At 50.3% G+C, this 21,015-nt stretch overlaps 2 protein-coding genes across 10 annotated transcripts; one reads left to right on the top strand and one right to left on the bottom strand.

The window, feature by feature from the left end:
- Positions 1–561: 561 nt before the first annotated feature.
- On the bottom strand, positions 562–15,737 carry Ubqln4 (ubiquilin 4). 7 transcript variants are annotated; one of them, XM_087623424.1, is made up of 11 exons: positions 15,535–15,672; positions 13,964–14,115; positions 13,434–13,633; positions 12,727–12,989; positions 10,009–10,196; positions 6,639–6,864; positions 5,499–5,638; positions 4,855–4,938; positions 4,666–4,781; positions 4,142–4,328; positions 562–2,090 (listed from the first exon to the last, which is right to left on the bottom strand). In XM_087623424.1, the coding sequence occupies exons 5-11, from the start codon at positions 10,162–10,164 to the stop codon at positions 1,938–1,940; spliced, it is 1,062 nt and encodes a 353-aa protein (XP_087479550.1). In that variant the 5' UTR covers positions 10,165–10,196; positions 12,727–12,989; positions 13,434–13,633; positions 13,964–14,115; positions 15,535–15,672; the 3' UTR covers positions 562–1,937.
- An 812-nt stretch (positions 15,738–16,549) lies between these two features.
- Positions 16,550–19,918, top strand: Lamtor2 (late endosomal/lysosomal adaptor, MAPK and MTOR activator 2). 3 transcript variants are annotated; one of them, NM_001439860.1, is given in 4 exon segments: positions 16,550–16,677; positions 16,975–17,137; positions 18,950–19,036; positions 19,741–19,918. In NM_001439860.1, coding segments are annotated over 4 exon segments (375 nt in total). In that variant the 5' UTR covers positions 16,550–16,609; the 3' UTR covers positions 19,798–19,918.
- Positions 19,919–21,015: the final 1,097 nt, after the last annotated feature.

Genomic DNA, 21,015 nt, shown 5'->3' with positions numbered 1-21,015 from the left:
GAGAGACAGCTCAGTGGTACTAACGAGTACCAGAAGACCCAGGAGTTCCAGCACCCAACTCCAGTTTCAGAGAATCCAGTTCCCTCCTCTGGCCTCTTTAGGTATTAAACATGCACACAACACATATACATCCAGGCAAAAACACTCATACACATTAAATCAGGATAAAAAAATGCTCTAAACTACTGAGTCAACTCTCCAACCCCTCTACCATTTTTTATTTGCTGGCAGACAGGGTCTCTCCTATGAAGCCCTGGCCGCCCTTGAACTCTCTTACGTAGACCAGGCTGGCCTTGAAGTCAGAGGTCCACCTGCCTCAGCCTACTAAGTGCTGTGTGTAAAGCATATGCCACTGTGCCTAGCACATCGCAGTACATTTATTTCCAAAAATGTTGTTCCAGAAAACTTTATAGTGATTGAGATCAAGTTCTATTACTTCTGTTCTTTATTAAAGCTTGGATTTCAGTGACATCCTCTTAGAACATCAAACCCAAGCCCAATTCCAGACAGACAGTGGTGTGTCTTCAGCATGATTCCTCCCTCAGAAAACAAACACCAATATAATCTCACAAAAACCACATTATTTATTTACAAGGGCCAGGGTGGGTGTTGGGAGGGGAAGAGGAAGGCATGTCTGAACTGCTTGGGACCAAGCAGGATGCCTTTTCTCACCTCCGCCTCTCAGCCAGGGGTCCTCCAAGTACCTGGACCGTAGGGCAGAGAGAATGTGGTGAGGGCTTCCTCAGTACTCTAGTTGAGCAAAGCCCAATTCCATACCAAAGGCATCTGCCTTTCTACTTCTCCTCAAATAGAACTTTGTGGCCTAAAGGGAACCAGCGAGGAACTGAAAGGCAGGAACTCTGGGAGAGAAACCTCACTATTCTTTCACCGAGGTGGCCGGGTACCAGTTGGAGCCATTACCACTAGAAGAATTACCCAATATGCTTTCTGGTTACCCCAGATCCGGAGACCAAGGGTCCCAGCTCCCTCTGTTGACAAAGTTGTGAAACACAAATCAACGAGGAACAACCTCCCCAGCCTGCATGTATTCACTTATACAGATGTCCTACAGAGCTGAGAACCCCATCGGGTCTGGAGTGGAGCCTGAAGGCTGGGCTCATGCAGTGTGTGTGAGGGCATGATATTTGGAAACAGCGGAGCCAGTCTGATTCCTGGTCAGTTTTGTTGAGCTCCTCTCTTCAGTTCACAGTTCATTAGTCTCTCTTCTTCCGTCAGGCCTGAGCCTGCCTTCTCCACCGTGAAATCTGTGGGTGTCTCTAGACTGACTTCTGAACCCGCTCAGGCTGTCCCCTGAGTCCCTGCTTCCAAGGACTCTCAGGTGTTGCTCTTCAGCACCGGGCCCCACTGGTCCTGTTTGATCTTGATAATCCTGCCCAGAGTGCTGACTCACTGCTCCCTTTGGACAGAAGGATAGGTATCTTTTTCCCTGCCTCAGAGTCACAAAGCCCATGAAAAAGTGCTGGTCGAATCAGTATAGGTGTAGAGAGAGAAAACCACAGTGTCACCAGAGCCTGGCCAAAGAGTGAAATTCAAACACCGGTTGGGCTGAGGTGAGGGCAGGAGAAGAGGAGTACATGTAAGGCAAGCTAAACTCTAGTGGTACCGATGGAAGACTTCCGATTAGCCAGACTGGGTCCTCCTCTCAGTCCCGCTGCCAAGGTGCTTTCGGGCAAGGAGGTGTGGCCAACTGATACACTGTGCACACTAGATAGCTCTGCTCCAAGAGGACCAGGAGAGATTTCATGAGACAACAACAAATCAAAATCCTTGGACAGAGCTATGGGTTGGGCACAGGCCTCGGCAGTCACCCTGCTTTTCGTAGGGATCAAAGAAGACAGACTATAGAAGGTAGGGCTTGACAGGAGCCAAAGGCTGGCACTGAGAGGTGGGGAACAAAAGAGGCACAAGCCAAGGGGTCAGGAGAGCTGGGATCCCAGGAGTCTCTCAATAGCCGCATTGATGTCCCCTCCTGTGGCGATCAGGGCTTGTAGGTTGGCCTCACGGTTGACAAAGCCCATGGAGTTGAGCTGCTCCAGCTGCTGTTGAAATCTCACTTCTGGCACTGGAACCTGGAGGATGAGGAGGAGGAGGAAGAGGCATGATGTGGTAAGTGAGCATGGACCCATTCTAGAGCTAGCCCCTTCCTTCCTTCCTTCCTTCCTTCCGTTTTGAGAATGTTTTGCTATGTAGCCCAGGCTAGCATAGAACTTGCAATTCTCCTACCTGACCCTTCTGAGTGCTGGGATTACAGGCATGAACACTGCCTGGTTCCTACAGGGACAGTTTGAATTTGAGTGTTTATATAATACTAGTAGGTCCCTAACACCCCATAATCAAGGATGATCCTTCAATCCTCTTATGTGTCATCCTGCCTGTCCCCCCACCCTGGGCCCTGTGCTCGGAGTGAGGAGAAGTGAACTGCGGATGAAGGACGGGAACCTACTTCCCGTCAGTAGACAACTGCAGCAGTCAGACAGACAACATGCTCATTAAACCTTCCAAGTCCCTGGTCAGCCTGTGGCAGCTTGTTCCCAAATGCTTTCCAGATGTTAACAGATGCTCCAAAAGACCAATGCTAGGATGGAGATTTGGTTAAGAGCACTGGTTACTCTTCTAGAGGCCCCTGGGTTTGACTCCTAGCATCTACATGGAGGCTCACAACTGTCTGTAACTCTGGTTTCCAGGGATCTGATTCCTCTTTTGGCCTCTGGGGGCACACACTTCGTATCCAGACACACATGCAGGCAAAATAAAAATAAAGTCTGAGAGGCTGGGCATGGCGCCACACACTCAACACTCGGAAGGTAGGAGCAGGCAGATCTCTGACTTCAAGGCTAGCCTGGTCTACAAATTGAGTTCCAGGACAACCAGAGCTATTATACAGAAAAACCTGTCTCAAGAAACTAAGAAATAGGACTGGAGAGATGGCTCAGCGGTTAGGAGCACTACTGCTCTTTCAGAGGCTCTGAGTTCAATTCCCTAGCAACCACATGGTGGCTCACAACCATCTGTAATGAGATCTGATGCCCTCTTCTGGTGTGTCTGAAGACAGCTACAGTATATTCAAATACATAAAATAAATAAATTGGAAAAAAAGAAACTAAGAAATAAAAAAATTTAAAATTCTAATGCTGGGCTAGGTATGTAGCACGGACATATCCAAGTGCAAACATACAGCCCAGAGCAGTCAACAGTCAGACAGGATGTCTGCTAAACACAGGCTTCACACATTCTGCCATAGAAAGGTCAGAGGAGAGTCCCAGGAGAGAAAGAACATGTGTGATTTTTTTTTTTTAACCCACCAGGAATAGAATTAACAGAACGTAAGCCTTTTCTTTCCCACATCCTCCTATAAATATCTCTTGGGAATGCTTTCCTGTGAGGTATTTGGGAAGCGCCAGGCTTGATCATGAGCAAGAGGAAGGCCAGTGCTCACCGCCTACCTGACCAGGGATAAAGGGAAGTGTGACCTTGCCTAGGGCCTCACAGGCCCTACAGTGTCAGAGCCCTTCTCCGTGCCTCACTGCTGTTTCTCCATCACAGAATTTGTTCTGGATGAGCCTTGGAGATCAACCTGGCTCAGCCCTCCTAGAATTTTACACGAGAGTTTGTAGAATAGTCCAGAAGTTTCCAGAGGAGTCACAGAGGCAGAGGTCAGAGATGCAAGTCCCCTGTGTGCCTACCTACCTTCTCTTTTCACCACCCACTAGCTATGCGAGTGAGCAGCCAGCTCACCTGTTTGCCCTTGGCTTTCCCCATCAGTGCCATACTGACGGTGTGCAGTCTCCGGAGCTGTTGAACTGAATGAGCTGATGCTGCCAGTATTCTTACCCTACTTTAAAGCTATGCAAACCACTCAGCTGTGGTGGCACATTCCTTTAAGTCCAGCACCCAGGAGGAAGAGGCAGGTGGATCTCTGAGTTTGAGGCTAGCAGAGGGAGTTCCAGGACAGCCTGGGCTACACAGAGAAACCCTGTCTTGAATCTGTAGAAACCCCACTTGGGGACACTTGCCCAAAGCCCAGGCCTTAAAGCAAGGTCTGTCTCCCGTGAGGCCTGTGCTGCCCCCGGTCCTGCAACACCACCCTTGCCGCTGCTCGGTATGTCGCTGCCCTGTGTACCTGTGAGTTCCCACTTCCAGACAAAAGTTGGATCATCTGCTGCATGAGTTGCTGCTGGGTATTGGAACCCGCACTGGGAGGAGTTGTGGCTGGTGTGCCTGGGGAAGCAGTGGGGGCCTCGGCTGCAGATCCAGAGTTGCTGCCTGCCAAAGGTACCGAGGTCCGGGGTGTCCCAAAGGAGCCAAGGCTGGAGGAAGGAAAGGAACAAGAGTTAGGAGACGGCAGTGCAGAACACGGTGGGAGGATGTGGAAGGTAAAGTTTGTAATCTGGGCACTTGGGAGGTTGAGAGAAGAGTATCACAAGCTTGAGGCTAGCCTGGGCTATGAAAGGGAGACTTGGTCTGAAAGAAAAAGGAAAAGAATGGAAATGTGAGATCCAGAAGGAAAAACAAAACAGGAAAGCAGGAAAGCAGCCCAAGGTACAATGGTGTGTGTGTGTGTGTGTGTGTGTGTGTGTGTGTGTGTGTGTGTATGTGTGTGTGTTAAAAGAGAGAAAGAGAAACATGCCCACCAACACTCCTTACCTGGGTACTAGCCCAGGGGCTTCAGTCTGGAGGGTCTGCAGCCCCTGCTGGATCTGCAGCAAGGCTTGCATGGCCCGTGGGTTGGTGAGGATGGAGAGAGACTCTGGGTTCTGCATCTGTTGGGAGACAAACAAAGATGGCAACTGGAAGCCATGGGGCTTCCAGGTCCCCTTTGTGCCCCTCACTCACCTGCTGCAGAAATACAGGGAGCTGCAGGCGCAGCTGCTCCTGGAGTTGTGGATTCCCTGCAAACAGCGGTACATTCACCATCATCTACAAGAGTGAAGTGGGCAGGGGAGGCCTGGGTCATCCACCCTGAGAAGCCCCCACACCTTCTTCAGCACTCCCACTACTGCAGGGGATCTCAAAGGACTCCACAAAACCCACATGGGATAGTGACAAAAATGGGCCTGTGGGGGGTTGGGGATTTAGCTCAGTGGTAGAGCGCTTGCCTAGCAAGCGCAAGGCCCTGGGTTCGGTCCTCAGCTCCGGAAAAAAAAAAAAAAAATGGGCCTGTGTACTGAGCAAGAAAACGCAGCAGGAGTCACCCGCATCTGATAGTCACCTGAACTACCCCTTTAAGTCTACAGGGTGTGCCCTGTGCCACGCTGTGCTCCAGCTCCTGCAATCCTCCATCTCAGCAGGAAAGGAGCTGTGGCTGCCGCCATTTGCAGAGATGGGGAGGTTAGACAGCTTGCTTAGCTCACATAGCTGGGAAGGAGCAGGACTTGGAGTTGGACCCTAGGCAGCCTGGCCTGAGGACTTCAGTGCCAGTGCAAACTGCTCCCTTGGGACCCCATTCCCCAGGAGCACCTCCTCTAGCAGTTTCATACCTGAGCAGCAAAGTCAGGGTTCTGGGCAAGCGTCTGCATCATGGTGCGCATGTAAGGGGCCGAGATGACATTCTGCATCAGCTGGGGGTTTTCAGAAATCTGCTGGAGCAGCGCCTGCATTTCTGGGCTGTTGAACATCCCTAGAATGAAGAGGCAGAGACAAAACAGGAAGAAAGGGGTCCAAATGGAAACTAGACGCCTCACTCGATCTACCTCACTTCAGACACTGAGTGGTCAGAAAACGGAGAGGCCGTGGTCAAATACCAAGCACCATGATGTGGGGCCAAGTGCTTCTTACTCTGAAGTTAGCTTACACTGCTTTATCCTGGACTTGTCCCATCAATTTGGCTAAGGGCTAACTGGCTAGAAACCAAGTCTGAGTTATGTCCCTTTGGACTGTGCCTGCAATGATCTCAGACCAGTGTGAGCTGGAAAGAGCTAAACGCTGTGGAAAGCCATGGCTTTTAAACCTGCCTTAGTAGCAGATGCCTGGACAGGAGACATGGAGCTGCTCCCGTTGGGTTCTCCCCTCTCCTGGAGATGGCCCAGACACCCCAACACTTAGAAATTGTGTTTAAGCCACAGATCAAGAGCTGGTTCCCACTTAGGAAATAAGGAAATTGAAGCAAGTTAAGGGGGAAGGACTTTCCCAATTAAAATACCTTCCAGAGTACAGGGAAATCAGGGAACAAGAGCCTGTCACATTGTCCTGCCACAGTCCAGAGAATTCCCTGGGCTTAGCAGTATGTAACCTGTATTTGCCCTGCACAGCTTTCTCTTCTGACATCACAGCTGCCAACTCTGGGTGTGTCCTGATTCGTCCAAAGCCCCTCCCCCCAATCCTCATCGCCCACTTTGACCCATTTACACTGGATGGATGGTATCAGACATGTTTACGGAGCTGGGAGGTGTGGCCTCGTTTACTCATGAGCCATTACTTAGATCTCTACCAGGGACATGAACATGGTCAAAACAAATCTTCCAGTGAAGGGCAGGGCCATCACCCCAGGCTGCTGAGCCCTTCTGTAACTTTAGTTCCATCTCACCTGTTTTCAATACACTGGAGCAGTGCCCACAGTTCTTGGGCAGAAGGGCTGCCCTGCTGTGACCCCACTAAGCTCCTTCCACCCTAGGACATACCTGACCCCAGGCTAGCCGCATTGATCCCAAAGGGGTTCGAGACTGTCGGGTGCACCTGGCTGGTCCCCGATCCTCCGGTGCCCTCCCCACCGGACCCGGGGGCCTGGGAGGTGGGGGGCGAGGGGCTCCAGGGGTTAGGGAGGGGCTCTCGATTCTCAGTCCGAAGAGGTTGGGAGGATGAGTTGTCGGAGTTCCCGGCCAGGGAAGAGAAGGGATTGTTGCCAAACTGGGAGGAGGGAAAGGTTTTGGGTTAAGGACTGTAACAAATGAGGGACAAGGAAGAGGCTCCCTCTCTGCTCACTACTCTCTAAAAGCCTCCCCTCCCCAGGGAAAGGAGAGACAGGGCACCAAACATCCTTAAGTATTCTCTGTTCTCAAGGACTAGCTCCCCCCTCATCCGACCCTGCAGAGGGCAGCTGGCTGACACTAGTGACTGGCAGCCAAAGTCCTCAGGAAACCTGCCTTCTCCTGTAACCCACAGATGTTCATATGCATTTTTTCCTTCCATAATGAGGTATTTTAGCTCTTGGAGTAGGTAAAGGGCACGGGCAATGTCGGACTCACCTTTCTACCCTCAGCCCTGACACTAGTAGGTGCTCAGGAATGGCTAGCTTTGTGGGCGTGGAGTCTCAGACCTGGCTCTCATTTGACCCCGATCTGTCCCAGTTTCCTCTTGCCCTGCCACCTCAGCCTAATCCTAACCCCTAAAACTCTCCTTCTCATCCCATGGTCCCCTGAGAGCCACCTAAGCCGTCCATGCATGCCATGATGGTACCCAGGGGAGCACAGCTGTGGATAAGAATTCCCTTTAGGGGTTGGGGATTTAGCTCAGTGGTAGAGCACTTGCCTAGGAAGAGCAAGGCCCTGGGTTCGGTCCCCAGCTCCGAAAAAAAGAACCAAAAAAAAAAAGAATTCCCTTTAGGCTCTCTCCATCCTGTCCTTCGGATGGATGCCCCAATCTATCTCCACACTCCCAAAGACTACTCAGGACTGTACCTCGTCAGATGCCATGTTGCCCAAAGGTAACACCAAACCTCTTCTCTCCGTCCCTCCAACAACCAGGACAGAGCTCTATCCCGGGACTGTTTGCCCAGGGGACCATGTGTGCCAAGCAGTTCTGGACCCGCCTTCACTTGCTCAGTTTTAGAAGCTCACTTTAGACTTGAAGCAAAAGGGAAACAGCTGAGCAGCTTAGCCCCGCCCACCTATCCTGTTCTTCAGAGCGGGTCACAGGATCTCAGCTAACCAATCACCTTCTGAGCTGTGGCTCCTTGACTTCAACAGATGTCCGTTTAGATAACCAGCTGGCATCACCCACCACAGTGTTAATCTTTACTGCCATTTCGAATCTCACATTCCCGTAGTCGGTCTAGTGTGTCCACCCTTCTAGTTCTTAGCTAGCTCTGTTTTTCCTGGTGCCCCTCAGGTTCAGTCCTTCCCTGAACTGCCAGAGTTGACTGCCCTGGCCATTTATTGAGCACCTACTATATGCCTGGCACATGGATTCTCATATATCCCTCCACTATAGCAGTTCTCAAAAATGTGGTCCTTTGACCCCCTGAAAGAGTAGAAACTTATATAGGGCCCTCTATAACTATTGTATGTCTGTTTTTCAGTTTCATATAGCCCAGGCTAGCCTTGAACTTTTAATCCTCCTGCTTCTATGTCTGGAGTAACAGGATTCCAGGAGTGCATGTGCCTTTTCCTGGGAGTGTGCAGTGGGACGGCATCTCACCTGGAAGCTGTCTGTAGAGCAGACTAGCTCACACCTCTGCTGCCTCTGTCCCAGAGCTGGGGTCACAGGTGTATGCTCCCAGTTCAGCTTATGCCCTATAATTTTTAGAGTATAATTGGGTCCTGAGACCAAAAGTGTGAGAGGACCAGCTATAATGGATGACCTCTGCTGTGAGAGCAAGGGAGGGACTCAAGAGATGGCTTGAAATCACACTGCTAGAAAATGGCCAGCCAAGATATATGAACTATATGAACCCAGGTTTGTAGGTGACGAGTGCTCTGCTCTTTTAGCAAAACCAGGGTTTTTTATGTTTTACTGTGCTTAGAATTAGCTGGGGCGCTCGTTGTCTTTCTCAGCTTTTCAGTTTGGTTTGGTTTTGGAGACAGACAGGATCACATATCTCAAGGTGGCTGTGACCTTGGCCTCTAGGATTACAGAGCACACAGCTGTGCCAAGGTTTAGTGTTACAGGGGCTCAAACCCAGGGCCTTGTATGCATGTTAGACAAGCAGTCTACCAGCTGGGCTACTTCATTAATAGGAGACAGAATTTCATGTAGCTCAGGCTGACCTTGAACTTCAGATCCTCCTAAATACTGGGACTACAGAGAGGAGGCATCACCCCCAACATTCATAAAGCTGGTCTGTTCTCTTTAGTGGCACTGGAAGTTGTCCCTGGGTCTCACACACACTAGGCAGTTGCTCCACAAGGGAACAATATTCTCCACTTGTAAAGCATTTTTCAAAGTGCACAATCCGTGGAGCTGGAAAGATGGCTCAGTGGTTAAGAGCAATGGTTACTCTTCCTAAGGATCCGAGTTTCTTGGTCAGCATTCATGTGCTGGCTCAGAACCATCTGTAACTCCAGTGTAGAGATCTGACTCTTTCTTCCGGCCTCCAGAGGCACTGCATACATATGGTGCACATTTAAATATGTAGACAAAATATCTACACATGTAAAATAACTTTTTTTGACATACATAATCCTGCTGACCATGGTGCCACATCTCAACAATTGGGAAACCGGCTTGGGCGTATTTCATGTTCTGGGATGCCCTGGGCTATATAGTGAGACCTTGTCTTAAATATAAAACAAAAACAGGGCTCACTGAGCATTTACTCAAAGCAGAGGCAGGAGGATCTCTGAGACCAACCTGGTTTGGTCCAGGCCAGCCAGGGCTACATAGTGAGATCTCAAAAACAAACAACACAAAAGCCTGCAGAGACTAACCAACCAGCAGCCCTAAGTAGGGTCTGGAACCCTGTTATTGATAGGTCCCCCCAAGTGATTCGGATGCAGGTGAACCATGAATATATATCACACACACACACACACACTCACTATAGCTTTTGACCCCAGGTCAGCTCCCGAGCCTTTGAGCCTCTGGTGCAAGAGTTTATCAGGAACAATTCACTATGCTCCTTGGACACCATCTTACCTACTTCCCTAAGGACCTCTGTTATACTTTACCCTCATCAAGTTGGCTGTCCCTGGCTGTGCACTACTGGAAATGCCTTCAAGCCAAGGCCCGCCCAACAGGAGACTGGACAAGTAAGAAAGCACTGGGGCACGCCTAGGTTGGGAATAGGGAAGCCTGAACCCAGCCAGCCCTCTGTTGCTTGCCTCCTGGCCCCACCTGTTCCCGGGCAGCAGTGAACATGGGTTCCTGGATGTCCGTGTACATGCGGCGGAGGGCATTATACCCTCCCGGGACACTTTCCAGGTTGCTGAGGGCCCGGTCCTGGTTCCGCATCATTTCTTGCATCATGGCTGGGTTACGAGCAAGCTCCATTGTCTGGTGAAGGGAAAAATATGAGATGGGCCCTGGAACCAGAGGAACACCAAGCTAGGAAAAGGGACCTGAGGAGGGAGGGAGTCTGCACAAGGAGTGCAGGAACTACTCAGTGGTGGCAGGGAGCACAGCCGACCAGATCCCTCCCTCCACTGTAATCTGGGCTTGATCCTTGCCTCCCTGTGGCTTTTCTGAACTGAAGGACAGTGTTCCCAGATGGAGTTAGGTAGCAATTTCCACCTCTCAGGCTCAGGGGACCCCCCAGAGATGTCAGAGAGCATAAGAAACTGGGGGAGCTGTAAAGATGGCTCAGTGGTTAAGAGCACTGACTGCTCTTCCAGAGGTCCTGAGTTCAAATCCCAGCAACCACATGGTGGCTCACAACCATCTGTAATGGGACCTGATGCCCTCTTCTGGTGTGTCTGAAGACAGCTACAGTGTACTTAAATATAATAAAAAATAAATCTTTAAAAACAAGAAAATGGGGGTGTGAAGAGGCACTGAGTACAACCCACCAAACGCCTAGAACCTGTTCCGTAACAATGATCCAATAAATATCCAATGGATGATAAGTGATTGAATAATAAATGATCTCTTGATCAGAGTCCGGAAAGGCTAGGTATATCCTCTAAGCAAGGAGTCTTAGAAGGCTGGAACAGATTAGGGGAGGAGAGAGGAGTCCAAGGGAGAGGAATAAAAAGCAGTTTACTAGCTTTATGACATCCCTAAAGCTTGACACTGAGAGCAACTAAATGATGTAAAATTGAAGTCACACCCTTCTCACAATAACCAGGTAAGTGTTCCTGTCTCCCTACTGTAAATATGAAAACGGGTCAGAGAGGATCACTGACCTGTTTCCCCCTAACACACAGGAGTAAATCATACAAACAGGTTTCTAGGCCAGGTCTCAGCAAACCACACTGTTAGTACTGGTAAATCAAACTGGGCAGAGAATTCAGCCTAGACATCCTCCACTTCTGGGTCTTCAGCCAACCTGAATTGTCTGTGACACTGAGGATGAGGCCTCTCTTCTTCTCTCTCTCTCTCCTTTTAAAAGATTTATTTATTTTATTCATATGAGTATATTGTAGTGTCTCAGGTACACCAGAAGAAGGCATCAGATCCCATTATAGATGGTTGTGAGCCACCATGTGGTTGCTGGGAATTGAACTCAGGACCTCTGGAAGAGCAGTCAGTGCTCTTAACCTCTGAGCCATCTCTCCAGCCTGAGAGATGATCTCCTCTTTAGAGCTGATAGCTTACTCTAAGGGCCTGCTGTCACTCAGGTCTCCACAACCCTGATGGCAAGACCCCCTAGCCTGTGTTCTGGTAAATGCCTTTAGTCCCATCACTCAGGAGGCAGAGGCAGGAGGATCTCTGTGAGTTGTGGTCAGCCTTGTCTATAAAGAGAATTCCAGGACAGACAGAGACCCTGTTGTAGTAAGAACTCTGGAATCCTGGTTTCTTTAAAACAAAACAACCACAGAAACAGCCTAGTGGTGGTGCCCACCTTTAGTCCTAGTCCTCTGTAGGCGGAAGAAACTCTCTCTCAAAAAACGTAACACTACCACCACCAACAAAAACCAAGAACAACAAAAAAACAGAAACAGTGTAAGAATATGTTTTTGTTGTAATCCCAGGCATGGGGCCATGGGGCTGCTTCTCAGCAGCTGCCTGTGATTTGCTTCCTGCTCTAGCAGAGGTGTAAGGTTTTGCCAGTTGCAGACAGTTTCTGCCATTGTGTGACATTGGGAAGTTTTCAGAGGGTTTATAAGTGCTAGGTGGGGTGGGTGTTGGTCATTCAGGGGGTCGTGGTCAAAGAAGACACAGAAGAAAGATATTCACAGATCTCTCCCTCTTCTCTATCCTTCTTTCTTTCCTATTTAGTGAGAAGGGGTGAAATGCAGGAATGGATAAAAGGGGGAGGGAGAAGAAACCACAGGTAGCAGAGACCAGCTACAAGCAAAGAAGAAACAAAAAGAAAGAAAAATTAAATTTAGGGATCTCTACTTCTTTCTCCCCTCTAGTCTTTTTTCTCCCCTACCTAGTGATAGGGGATAAAACAGGGGTATGGGGGAAATGGAAGGTTTGGGGGGAGAAGAACCCACAAAGTAGAAAAGTCCAGCTACACCCTGTCTCAAAAGTAAAGAAAAAGATTTCCACTGGGTGTCCTTCTCCACAAGGCATGCTCAGCTACTGGGTCAAACACTGTTTGGACCTTCCTTTTGAGGTTCCTTGGCCTCCAACAGTCTTTTTCTTTCCTTGCTTCATCCTCTGTCTTCCTCTGGGTCTTAGCTTAGTGACATTTCTAGAAGACCTTCTATAAGCCCCGGAGCAGATGTTCCCAGGGCGTCACTAGTTGTCCAGCATTGCCCACAATCTGTCCCACTTGCCTTAGGGTCAAGGAGTTGCTGGCCCGTGTCTGTCCACAACTATCCCAAGTGTTCAAAACACACTTGCTCACTTGCTCAACCGAGCGAACAAGAGGATGGGCAAACAGTGAGCTCAGAGCAGCCGACCGACGCCAGAGCCCTCCCTCCTCCAAGCTTCTCTCAGACCCACCTGCCTCATGAGCTCCGGGTTGTTGAGCATGTGACTGATCTCAGGGTTCCTCTCCATCAGCTGTTGCATCTGGGGGTTAGCCATGATCATGTGGCGCATCAGGTCAGGGTTTGACATCATATCCTGGACCAGGGGGTTCTCCATGATCTGCGACAGCATCTCAGGATTGGACATGAGCTGCCGCTGCATCTGTTGCTGTAGCTCCATAAAGTTGGCGGAGCCCAGGCCCAGGCTGCCCAGGCCCAGGATGCCCCCAAAGCCAGCTGTGGAAAGGAGGAGGTCATAGTCTCTCTCAAGCCCTTCCCACATCCAGCAGAGGCTCCAGGATAGGCCCTAATTTCCTCTCACATGTCCCTCTTCCAGTCACTCCCACAACTCCACTCTATAATGGCAGGAGCCAAGCTAAGCAGAGTATTGAACAGAGAGAAACAGACCCACCGCCAGCCTTTCTCCTCTCCCTCTTTACCCAGGACCCCGCCCCCAACCCTATCTCCCCTTTTCCTCCTGAACTTGATTCCATCTCTGAAATCCTGAAACCATCATAAACTGATCATCCATCCCCACCCCAGCCTGGCTGACGCTCCAACATCTGCAAGAGTGACTCCCAGGACTAGGACTAGGGGATCAGGGACCATTTTTCTTCTTTTAACATTGCACCCCACGCCCCTAGCCAACACAAAATTATGCTCTCCTCCCTAAAGCCTTACAAAGAATTGATGCAGTGGCATTTGAGGGTCCCTCTGCCGCCACTGGAGAAGGCCCCCCTCCACTGCTAGCATCTGAAGTAGTATTGCCAGAGCTGCAGGGCTGGACAGGGGCCGCAGGTGAGGCAGGCGTGGTGGAGGGTGCTGAGGCAGAGTCAGGAGTGGATGGGGAGGAAGCAGTAGTAGTCACTGGATCTTGAGCCCTGAGGACAAAAAGTAGAGAAACCTTGGAGTGAGCACAAGTGATGAGGCAGTCTTGGACTGCCAGCTCAAGCCACCTCCAGAGCAGCCTTGCTCCACCCTTACCCCAGGCTAGCAGGATGCAGGGGAGGGGGACATCCTGGGGAGAGGGATGGTGACAGTATCAACATTCTTTAAGGCAATCTGGGAGTATTTGGTCAGGCTCCTCTAGAGGTAAGACCTTATCCATCTGCGCCCGGCCTGGCTGACAGTGTCTGGGCAGTTGAACAGGTGAGAAAGGATCTGAAAGGAAGTCCCAGTAGGAGCAAGGTCAGCTCCTTCCCTGAACTTACTTCTGAGGGGTTTTGATGACTAGATGAACCGTGAGCCCGTCCTTGATCCCATGCTGGTTCAGTGTGTCTCCATCCTTGAGGATCTTGCCTGCGAAGATCAGGACCAGCTGATCCTGCTGAGCCTTAAACCTCCGGGAGATTTCCTCCTTGAACTGTGGTCAAGAGGCAGAGATCACTGTGGAGGCTAACTGCACTGCACTGCCAGGACTCTACCCTCAACTCTGCCCCTCTAGCTACAAGAATGGGCAGTGAGATGGATCTGCTTTTGTCCGATTAGTTCCACGATGCAGTCTTCCAACCCTAGAAAGCCCCTGCTGCTGTCTACTCCAGCAGCTTCTGTCCTACCACCCAATTCTCACAGCAGTATGGGCAGCCCTCCCCATCCTAACTCCTTCAACTAGGACTCAGGCTGACTCTCTTCAGTCTTCTCCCTGCTCTTAATTCCCAGCTTCCTCATAATTATAACAAATCGTCTAGGAATTACTGAGGTCTATTGAGTAATCTAGTGTGTCAGTTATCATTGCCATCTCATTTTATCTATCTATCTATCTATCTATCTATCTCTATCTATCCATCTATCCATCCATTCATCATCTATCTAGAGGGTCTCTAGCTCTTGCTGTCCTGGAACGCTTCATATAGACCTCGAACTCAGAGAGATCCACCTGCTTCTGCCTCCCAAGAGCTGGGATTTTAAAGATAAGGATCAGAGAGTGAATAACGCATCCGGGGGAAATAGGAACTCAAGTCTGGACATCAGACACATCTTCAATAAGAGCTGTTTTGTAATTCACCTTTTCCCGGGAGACTTGAAATTCTTGCATGAGAAAGCAGCAGTGTTACCAAAGGCTACACCGGGGCGAGTTAAATTTTTTAGATTCTATCAGCTCCTTCCAAAACACAACAACACAACACATACTCTAACTATAAACAGTGCACTTGCTAAGCAAAGATCCCTCTTCCAACCAGATGGCCTATCCTAAGCCCCGCCTATGTGCAATTCTGAAGCAGCTTCAAGCAGTGGGGGACACAGACAGGCAATAGTCCCTCACTTATTCTACATTATTTTGTTGAGCACCTACTGCGCTCAGTAAATGTGGTGGAGCAGAAAGAAAACTGAACTACACAACCGTTTCGATTTGCGACAAGGAGAGTCTGTGGAGAGAAGAGAGAGCACCACCACCACGAGACACTCCCAGGGGAGCATAGCCGCAGCTCGCTCGGGCCTCACTGTACCTCAGCGCCTGGAACCTCCACCAATAACCCTGGCGCACACTCCCCTCAAGCCTAGGATCCTTCTGGAGCCTGCAAGCAAGGTGTCCCTTCCTCAAGCTCCCCCACCACGCCCCCAGCCCTGGTAGTGCGGCCAAATCGGCCCCTACCCGCGCCACACTCCCCGGACTAGCCCGGGTAGGGCGCCCCCTACCCGCCTCTCCCGCCTGGATGCCCCTGGGTTCCGCCCCGGCCGGGGGCCCGTCCCTGGCGCCAGGCCGTCCCCTAGGTCTTCCTCTCTACGCTGACCCCTCAGTGCGCTGCTCCCGCCCTCCTCTCTCCCGCGCCAGCCCTACTACCTCCTTGACCGAGGCTTGATCGCAGATCAGGATCTCCTCCTTGTCCTTGGGGGTCTTGACGGTGACCCGAATCTGGGGCCTCGTCTCAGCCCCACTCGGCTCCGCCATGCCGCCGCCCGGCCGCCCGCCAGCCCGCCCAGCTCCTCCTCCTCCTCCTCCTCCTCCTGGCCCGCCCGGCCCGGCTCGGCTCCGGAGCCTCCAACTCCCCCTCCCGCCCCTCCCCAAGGCTCCGCCGCCCCCTCCGGACAGCTGCAGCCACAGCGCCCCGGGCGGCCTGGGGGGGCACTGCAGTTGGGGCGGCCCGGGCCCGAGCGGGGTGCGCAGCTGGCCCGGGCCGGATAGTGCGGCCCGCGCAGAGGGCGGGAGATTCAGGGCCGCCCGCGGTTCCGTCCCGTTTGGACAAAGGACTTTCGGTGTCGCCGTCTCATCTCCGTTCCCCGAGGTAACTTGGTTTTCTTGAAAGGCAGAATCGGCCAGGCCTAGGTTCGTTCCTGGCTCAGGGCGTCCTTAAAACCTCTGCAGATTCTAACAGTCGTGACCTCCCGGGAACCGCCCCGAGGGGGCCATTAAGGACGGTTTCAGAGACCTGGAGTTTGCCTACGTGGCTTCTCTGAGCCCTGGGTGTCAAGAAAGCAAGACTCTACAGAATTGTGACTAGCGTACAATATTGCTTTAAAAAATGGCTAAGGATGTGCCTAACAGATACAGAGATTTATTATTAGATTGCGATTGACCAGTAGGCACGGAGGCGCCCTTCGCGTGGAAGAGGTTAAAAGTCCTTCCAACATTGCCACTGTCCTTGCGCTCCCGCTCTTTTCCCCCCCACAGCCACATGGTCTGACTGAAAAGCTGAACTATAGTTCCCAGAATTCCTTGAGCGGTCACAAAAAACTACGATTCCCAGAGGCCCCCGCGCGGGGCGGGAATTGGACCACAGCCTCAGTAAATAAGCCCGGTGACTACAACTCCCAGGTGCCTCGTAGCTGGGCTTCCGGGCCACCGGAAGCGATGAGGGAGGGCAAGAGGCTGCGACTGTAGTGTTTGTGGGAGCAGGTCAGGGTTAAGAGACGCAGGCATGCTGCGTCCTAAGGCTTTGACGCAGGTGCTAAGCCAAGCCAACACTGGAGGAGTCCAAAGTACCCTGTGAGTGAACAACAAGAACCCAAACAGCGAGCGCTGAAATGGGGCGGCGTGCGGATCCCTGCAGTAGGGGTAGGGAAGGAGCCCTGCGCCGGGAGGTGGCTAATGTTGCAAACTGCAGCTTCGGGAACCCTGCGTGAGGGCCTCCTCCGAAAGGGGAATCGACAGTTGATTAGCATGTTCCTGGATATATCCAGCACAGATTCTTGCTTCCTGAAAGCGCAAGTAGCTGGAATTGGGATAGGAACTCAGGCCTTTTACTCTTCCTGAGTTTGTTGATATCCTTCCCATTCTTGTCAGGCTGCTGAATAATGAGGGATCGTTGCTGGCCTACTCCGGTTATGGGGACACAGATGCCCGGGTCACCGCGGCCATCGCCAGTAACATCTGGGCCGCATACGATAGGAACGGGAACCAAGCGTTTAATGAAGACAGTCTCAAATTTATCCTCATGGACTGCATGGTATGAAGTAAAGTAGGCTGACCTCGAACTTACAATGATCATTGTGCTTCTGCCTTCTGAATACTGAATTTGCATGTGTTCACAGTCGCACCTTGCCAAATAAAACGTAGATATTAAAAAAGGAAGTGAGAGTAGGGTGCAGGCCTATGTAAGGGTCAATCTCAGCGAAAAGGAGACATTTGTTAAAAGATCTGGAAGACGATTGGAAAGGGTAAGAGCCATGAAGAGATCTTTTGGAAAAATATTTCTAGCAGTGCTGGCTATGGTGGCTTATTCCTCTAGACTAGTACACAAGAGACTGAGGCAGGATCTCTTTTTTTTTTTTTTTTTATAAGCTCTTTTTTTTTTTTTTTTAAAGATTTATTTTATTTATATGAGTACACTGTAGCTGTCTTCAGACACACCAGAAGAGGGCATCGGATCCCATTACAGATGGTTGTGAGCCACCATGTGGTTGCTGGGAATTGAACTCAGGACCTCTGGAAGAGCAGTCAGTGCTCTTAACCACTGAGCCATCTCTCTAGCCCCGAGGCAGGATCTCTTTGAGTGTTTATTTTCTTTTTCTTTTTTGGTTTTGGTTTTTTTTTTGTTTTTTTTTTGTTTTTTTTTTTTTTGAGACAGGGCTTCTCTACGCAGCCCTGGTTATCCTGGAAGTCTGTAAAATCAGGGGGACCTCAAAATCTGAAATCTGCTAGCCTCTGCCTCTCAAGTACTGGGACTAAAGGCGTGCACCACCAACGACCAGCCGTTGCACGTATTTCCGACAACAGTCGTTGCAAAGGACCTAGGGCAGAGTGATGCCAGGACAAAGATCAGTAAGGATGGAGTGTCATAGAATGGAGAAAAGTTATTAGGAGATAGCACTAAAGAGGCCTGTGGGCTTCCCAGTCCTCTGAAGAATGATAGTGTGCAGAGCACTGCTGTTCTCTGGCTGCCCATTCTTTACACCCCTCTTACCCACTGCTGGACTCCTACCGGGTGCTGGGTCTAGGGCTGGTGCCATTGAACAGAAGCTTCAAAGGCATTCACTGCAGCCCAGCTATAAGAAATGCATTTTAATGGACAGATGGTGGAGCTCAGTGGTAGAGCAGTAGCTTAGAATGTATGGGATTCTAGAATCTATTCCTAGAAACACAATTTGTGTTTTTGAGTCAGAGCCTAGCACACACACTAAAGCAAGTTCCGTGAAGCATCACTTCTCTTAATAAATGAGCCATTTTATTTTTACTTTCAAATGTTGATCCACTTTAATTGATCTCCATTTTGAACAGTTACAAAGTAGGAAAAGAGACATGTAAGTTGTGTGTGTGTGGGGGTCGTTGTTACCTTTTTAAGGTTTATTTTATTCTGTATGTGTAAGTTGCTATGCCCGGATGTTATATTGAGCACCATGTGCATGCACAGTGCCCTCGGGGTGAAAGAAGGCATTGGATCCCCTAAACTAGATGATTGGCAGCACAATGTTGCTGTTGGGAATCGAACTCAAGTCTACTGCAAGAGCAACAAACAAGTTGGGCTATTGTTCCTGGTCCCTCACCTGTTGAGACAATTCAGCATTAGAGAAGAAAGCCCCAATTTCTCAAAGACTTGGTTCCCCAGGATAACTTGGTTAGGACATGGCTCTGCTGAGGCTGGAATTCAGTTTCAGACCCCCATAGCTTAAATGCTGGGCAAAGTTCCCTGTCTGAACTGCCTGCTCTGCCAAGCTTGGGAGACAATATCTATCTCTAGGACCAGAGGAACCCTGGGGAAGGCAGGAACCAAGGATGTCAAGCAGAGTGCCCCAGTGTATTATGTCATTCCCACCAGGAGGGCCGTGTAGCCATTACCAGGGTGGCCAACCTTCTGCTATGTATGTATGCCAAGGAGACTGTAGGCTTCGGGATGCTCAAGGCCAAGGTGAGTACATTCCTATGCTACAAACTTCCTGGGCTGGAACCAGATCTACCTATGCACACCCTTGCTCTGAATAAGGACATGGAATCTTTAATTAGCTTTATTATAAATTTTGGGCACTATAGCTGGGCAGATTCTCAACTGTTCTAACCCAACAATACTGGCTTGGCCTACGTCCCATCCCATGTCCCATTACCTGTCCATCTTCGTCATGTCCCGGCACCTGCTTCTTCATCCTTGTCCAGCTGCTGACTCCTCAGGGCTGACTCTCAGAATTCCTATCTCTTCCTAGAAGTTCCACCTTCTACTTCCTGCCTCTGCTGTAGACCATCAGCTCTTTAGTAAGCTGATGAGAGGGTGAGAGAGAGTGTATACAAATACGTAGCCAAATGAACCAAAGTCCAGTCTGCACTCAACTCTGCTGGCACAGAGGTCTGCATTTGAATAATACAAAGACAATCTTTACATAGCACACAACTGTATCAGCCCAGCATTGGTCCCAGCCACTGTGCCTGTTCACTGTGTTCCTTACATGTCCCCTTTCTAGAGTCCTCATAGCCCCTCACTCATGTCTGGGGTGGGCCAAAGAGCCATGGGGGTGGGCTGGGGATGGTTGGTTGGTAAGTGTGGGGTAGGGAGCCAACCTGGTTTTGGGATCTGTCTGAGCATAAGCAATGCATGGACTGACTCGTGCTCTCACCTTGCAGGCCCAGGCCTTGGTGCAGTACCTGGAGGAACCCCTCACCCAAGTAGCAGCCTCATAATAGTGTGATGGAAGCTGGAGTGGAAAAGGGATCGTGATTGGGAAGAGCAGGGCCCCGGAAATGCCTCGCTGGGCTGGGTGAGGGGTTGCTTTTTTCTAAATAAATTTTCAACTCTTGCCTATGTCTCAGCTGCTTTCTTGGGAGGAAGGACTCAGGAGGGAGGAAGGACTGGGGTGGTTTACTTAAGAGGATTCCTCATCTCCTGCAAAGGTGGGCTCTCCCAGTGGTTCTTGGCAAGGCTGCTGTGCCCTTGGCTTCTCCAGTGCTGTGCCTCACCTTACTCATAATTGCTTTTCTTTCTTTCATTAATTTACATATTTATTCAATTTACACCTCAAAAAGCTCCCCTTCCGTCCTCCCAGAATTGCTTTTCTTTAAGCAAATTTTTTATATTCTATTTTTTTTTAAAGATTTATTTTTTATTTGAGTACACTGTAGCTGTCTTCAGACGCACCAGAAGAGGGCATTGGATCCCATTAGAGATGGCTGTGGGCCACCATGTGGTTGCTGGGAATTGAACTCAGGACCTCTGTAAGAGTAGTCTGTGCGCTTAACCACTGAGCCACCTTCTAACCCCTATTCTGTGTTTTAAAGATGGGGTTTCTCTGTGTAGCCCTGGCTGTCTTGGAACTCTCTCTATAGATCAGGCTGGCTTCATACTCCTCTCTGCCTGCCTCTGCCTACTGGGTGCCAGGATTAAAGGTGTGTGGCTAGGTGTGCCCTACAGTCCAAGTGTGACAGTCAGAACTGATTAAATGTGTGTGCTACTACACCAGCTTAAAAACATTTTAGGTTATTTTATGTACATGTGTGTTTTGACTGTTTGTGTATCTGCACTTGTGCAAGCCTGGTACCTGTGAAAGGCATCAGATCTCCCTAAAACCTGAGTAAACAGGCAGTTGTGAGGCGCCACTGTATGCTGACACCCTAACCTGGTCTTTTCTGCAAGAGCAGCCGGTGCCCTTGACTGCTGAGCTGTCTCTCCAGCCCCAGAGCAGGCTCTCACCCACCCATTTGCAGTACCCGGGATTGATCTAGAGGAGCAAAGGCCTGTTCTTCACAGAAAATACAGGTCCCTAGAGTTCACCATTTTTTTTTTTTTTTTCGGAGCTGGGGACCGGACCCAGGGCCTTGTGCTTGCTAGGCAAGCGCTCTACCACTGAGCTAAATCCCTAACCCCCCCCCCCCCTTTTTTAAAACTTTTTTCTTGTGTGTGTG

Source organism: Rattus norvegicus, chromosome 2 (assembly GCF_021556685.1).
Source record: "Rattus norvegicus strain SHRSP/BbbUtx chromosome 2, alternate assembly SHRSP_T2T, whole genome shotgun sequence".
NCBI lineage: Eukaryota > Metazoa > Chordata > Mammalia > Rodentia > Muridae > Rattus > Rattus norvegicus.
Note: the sequence above shows the minus strand (reverse complement) of the source record. Positions and strands in the feature narration are given on the sequence as shown.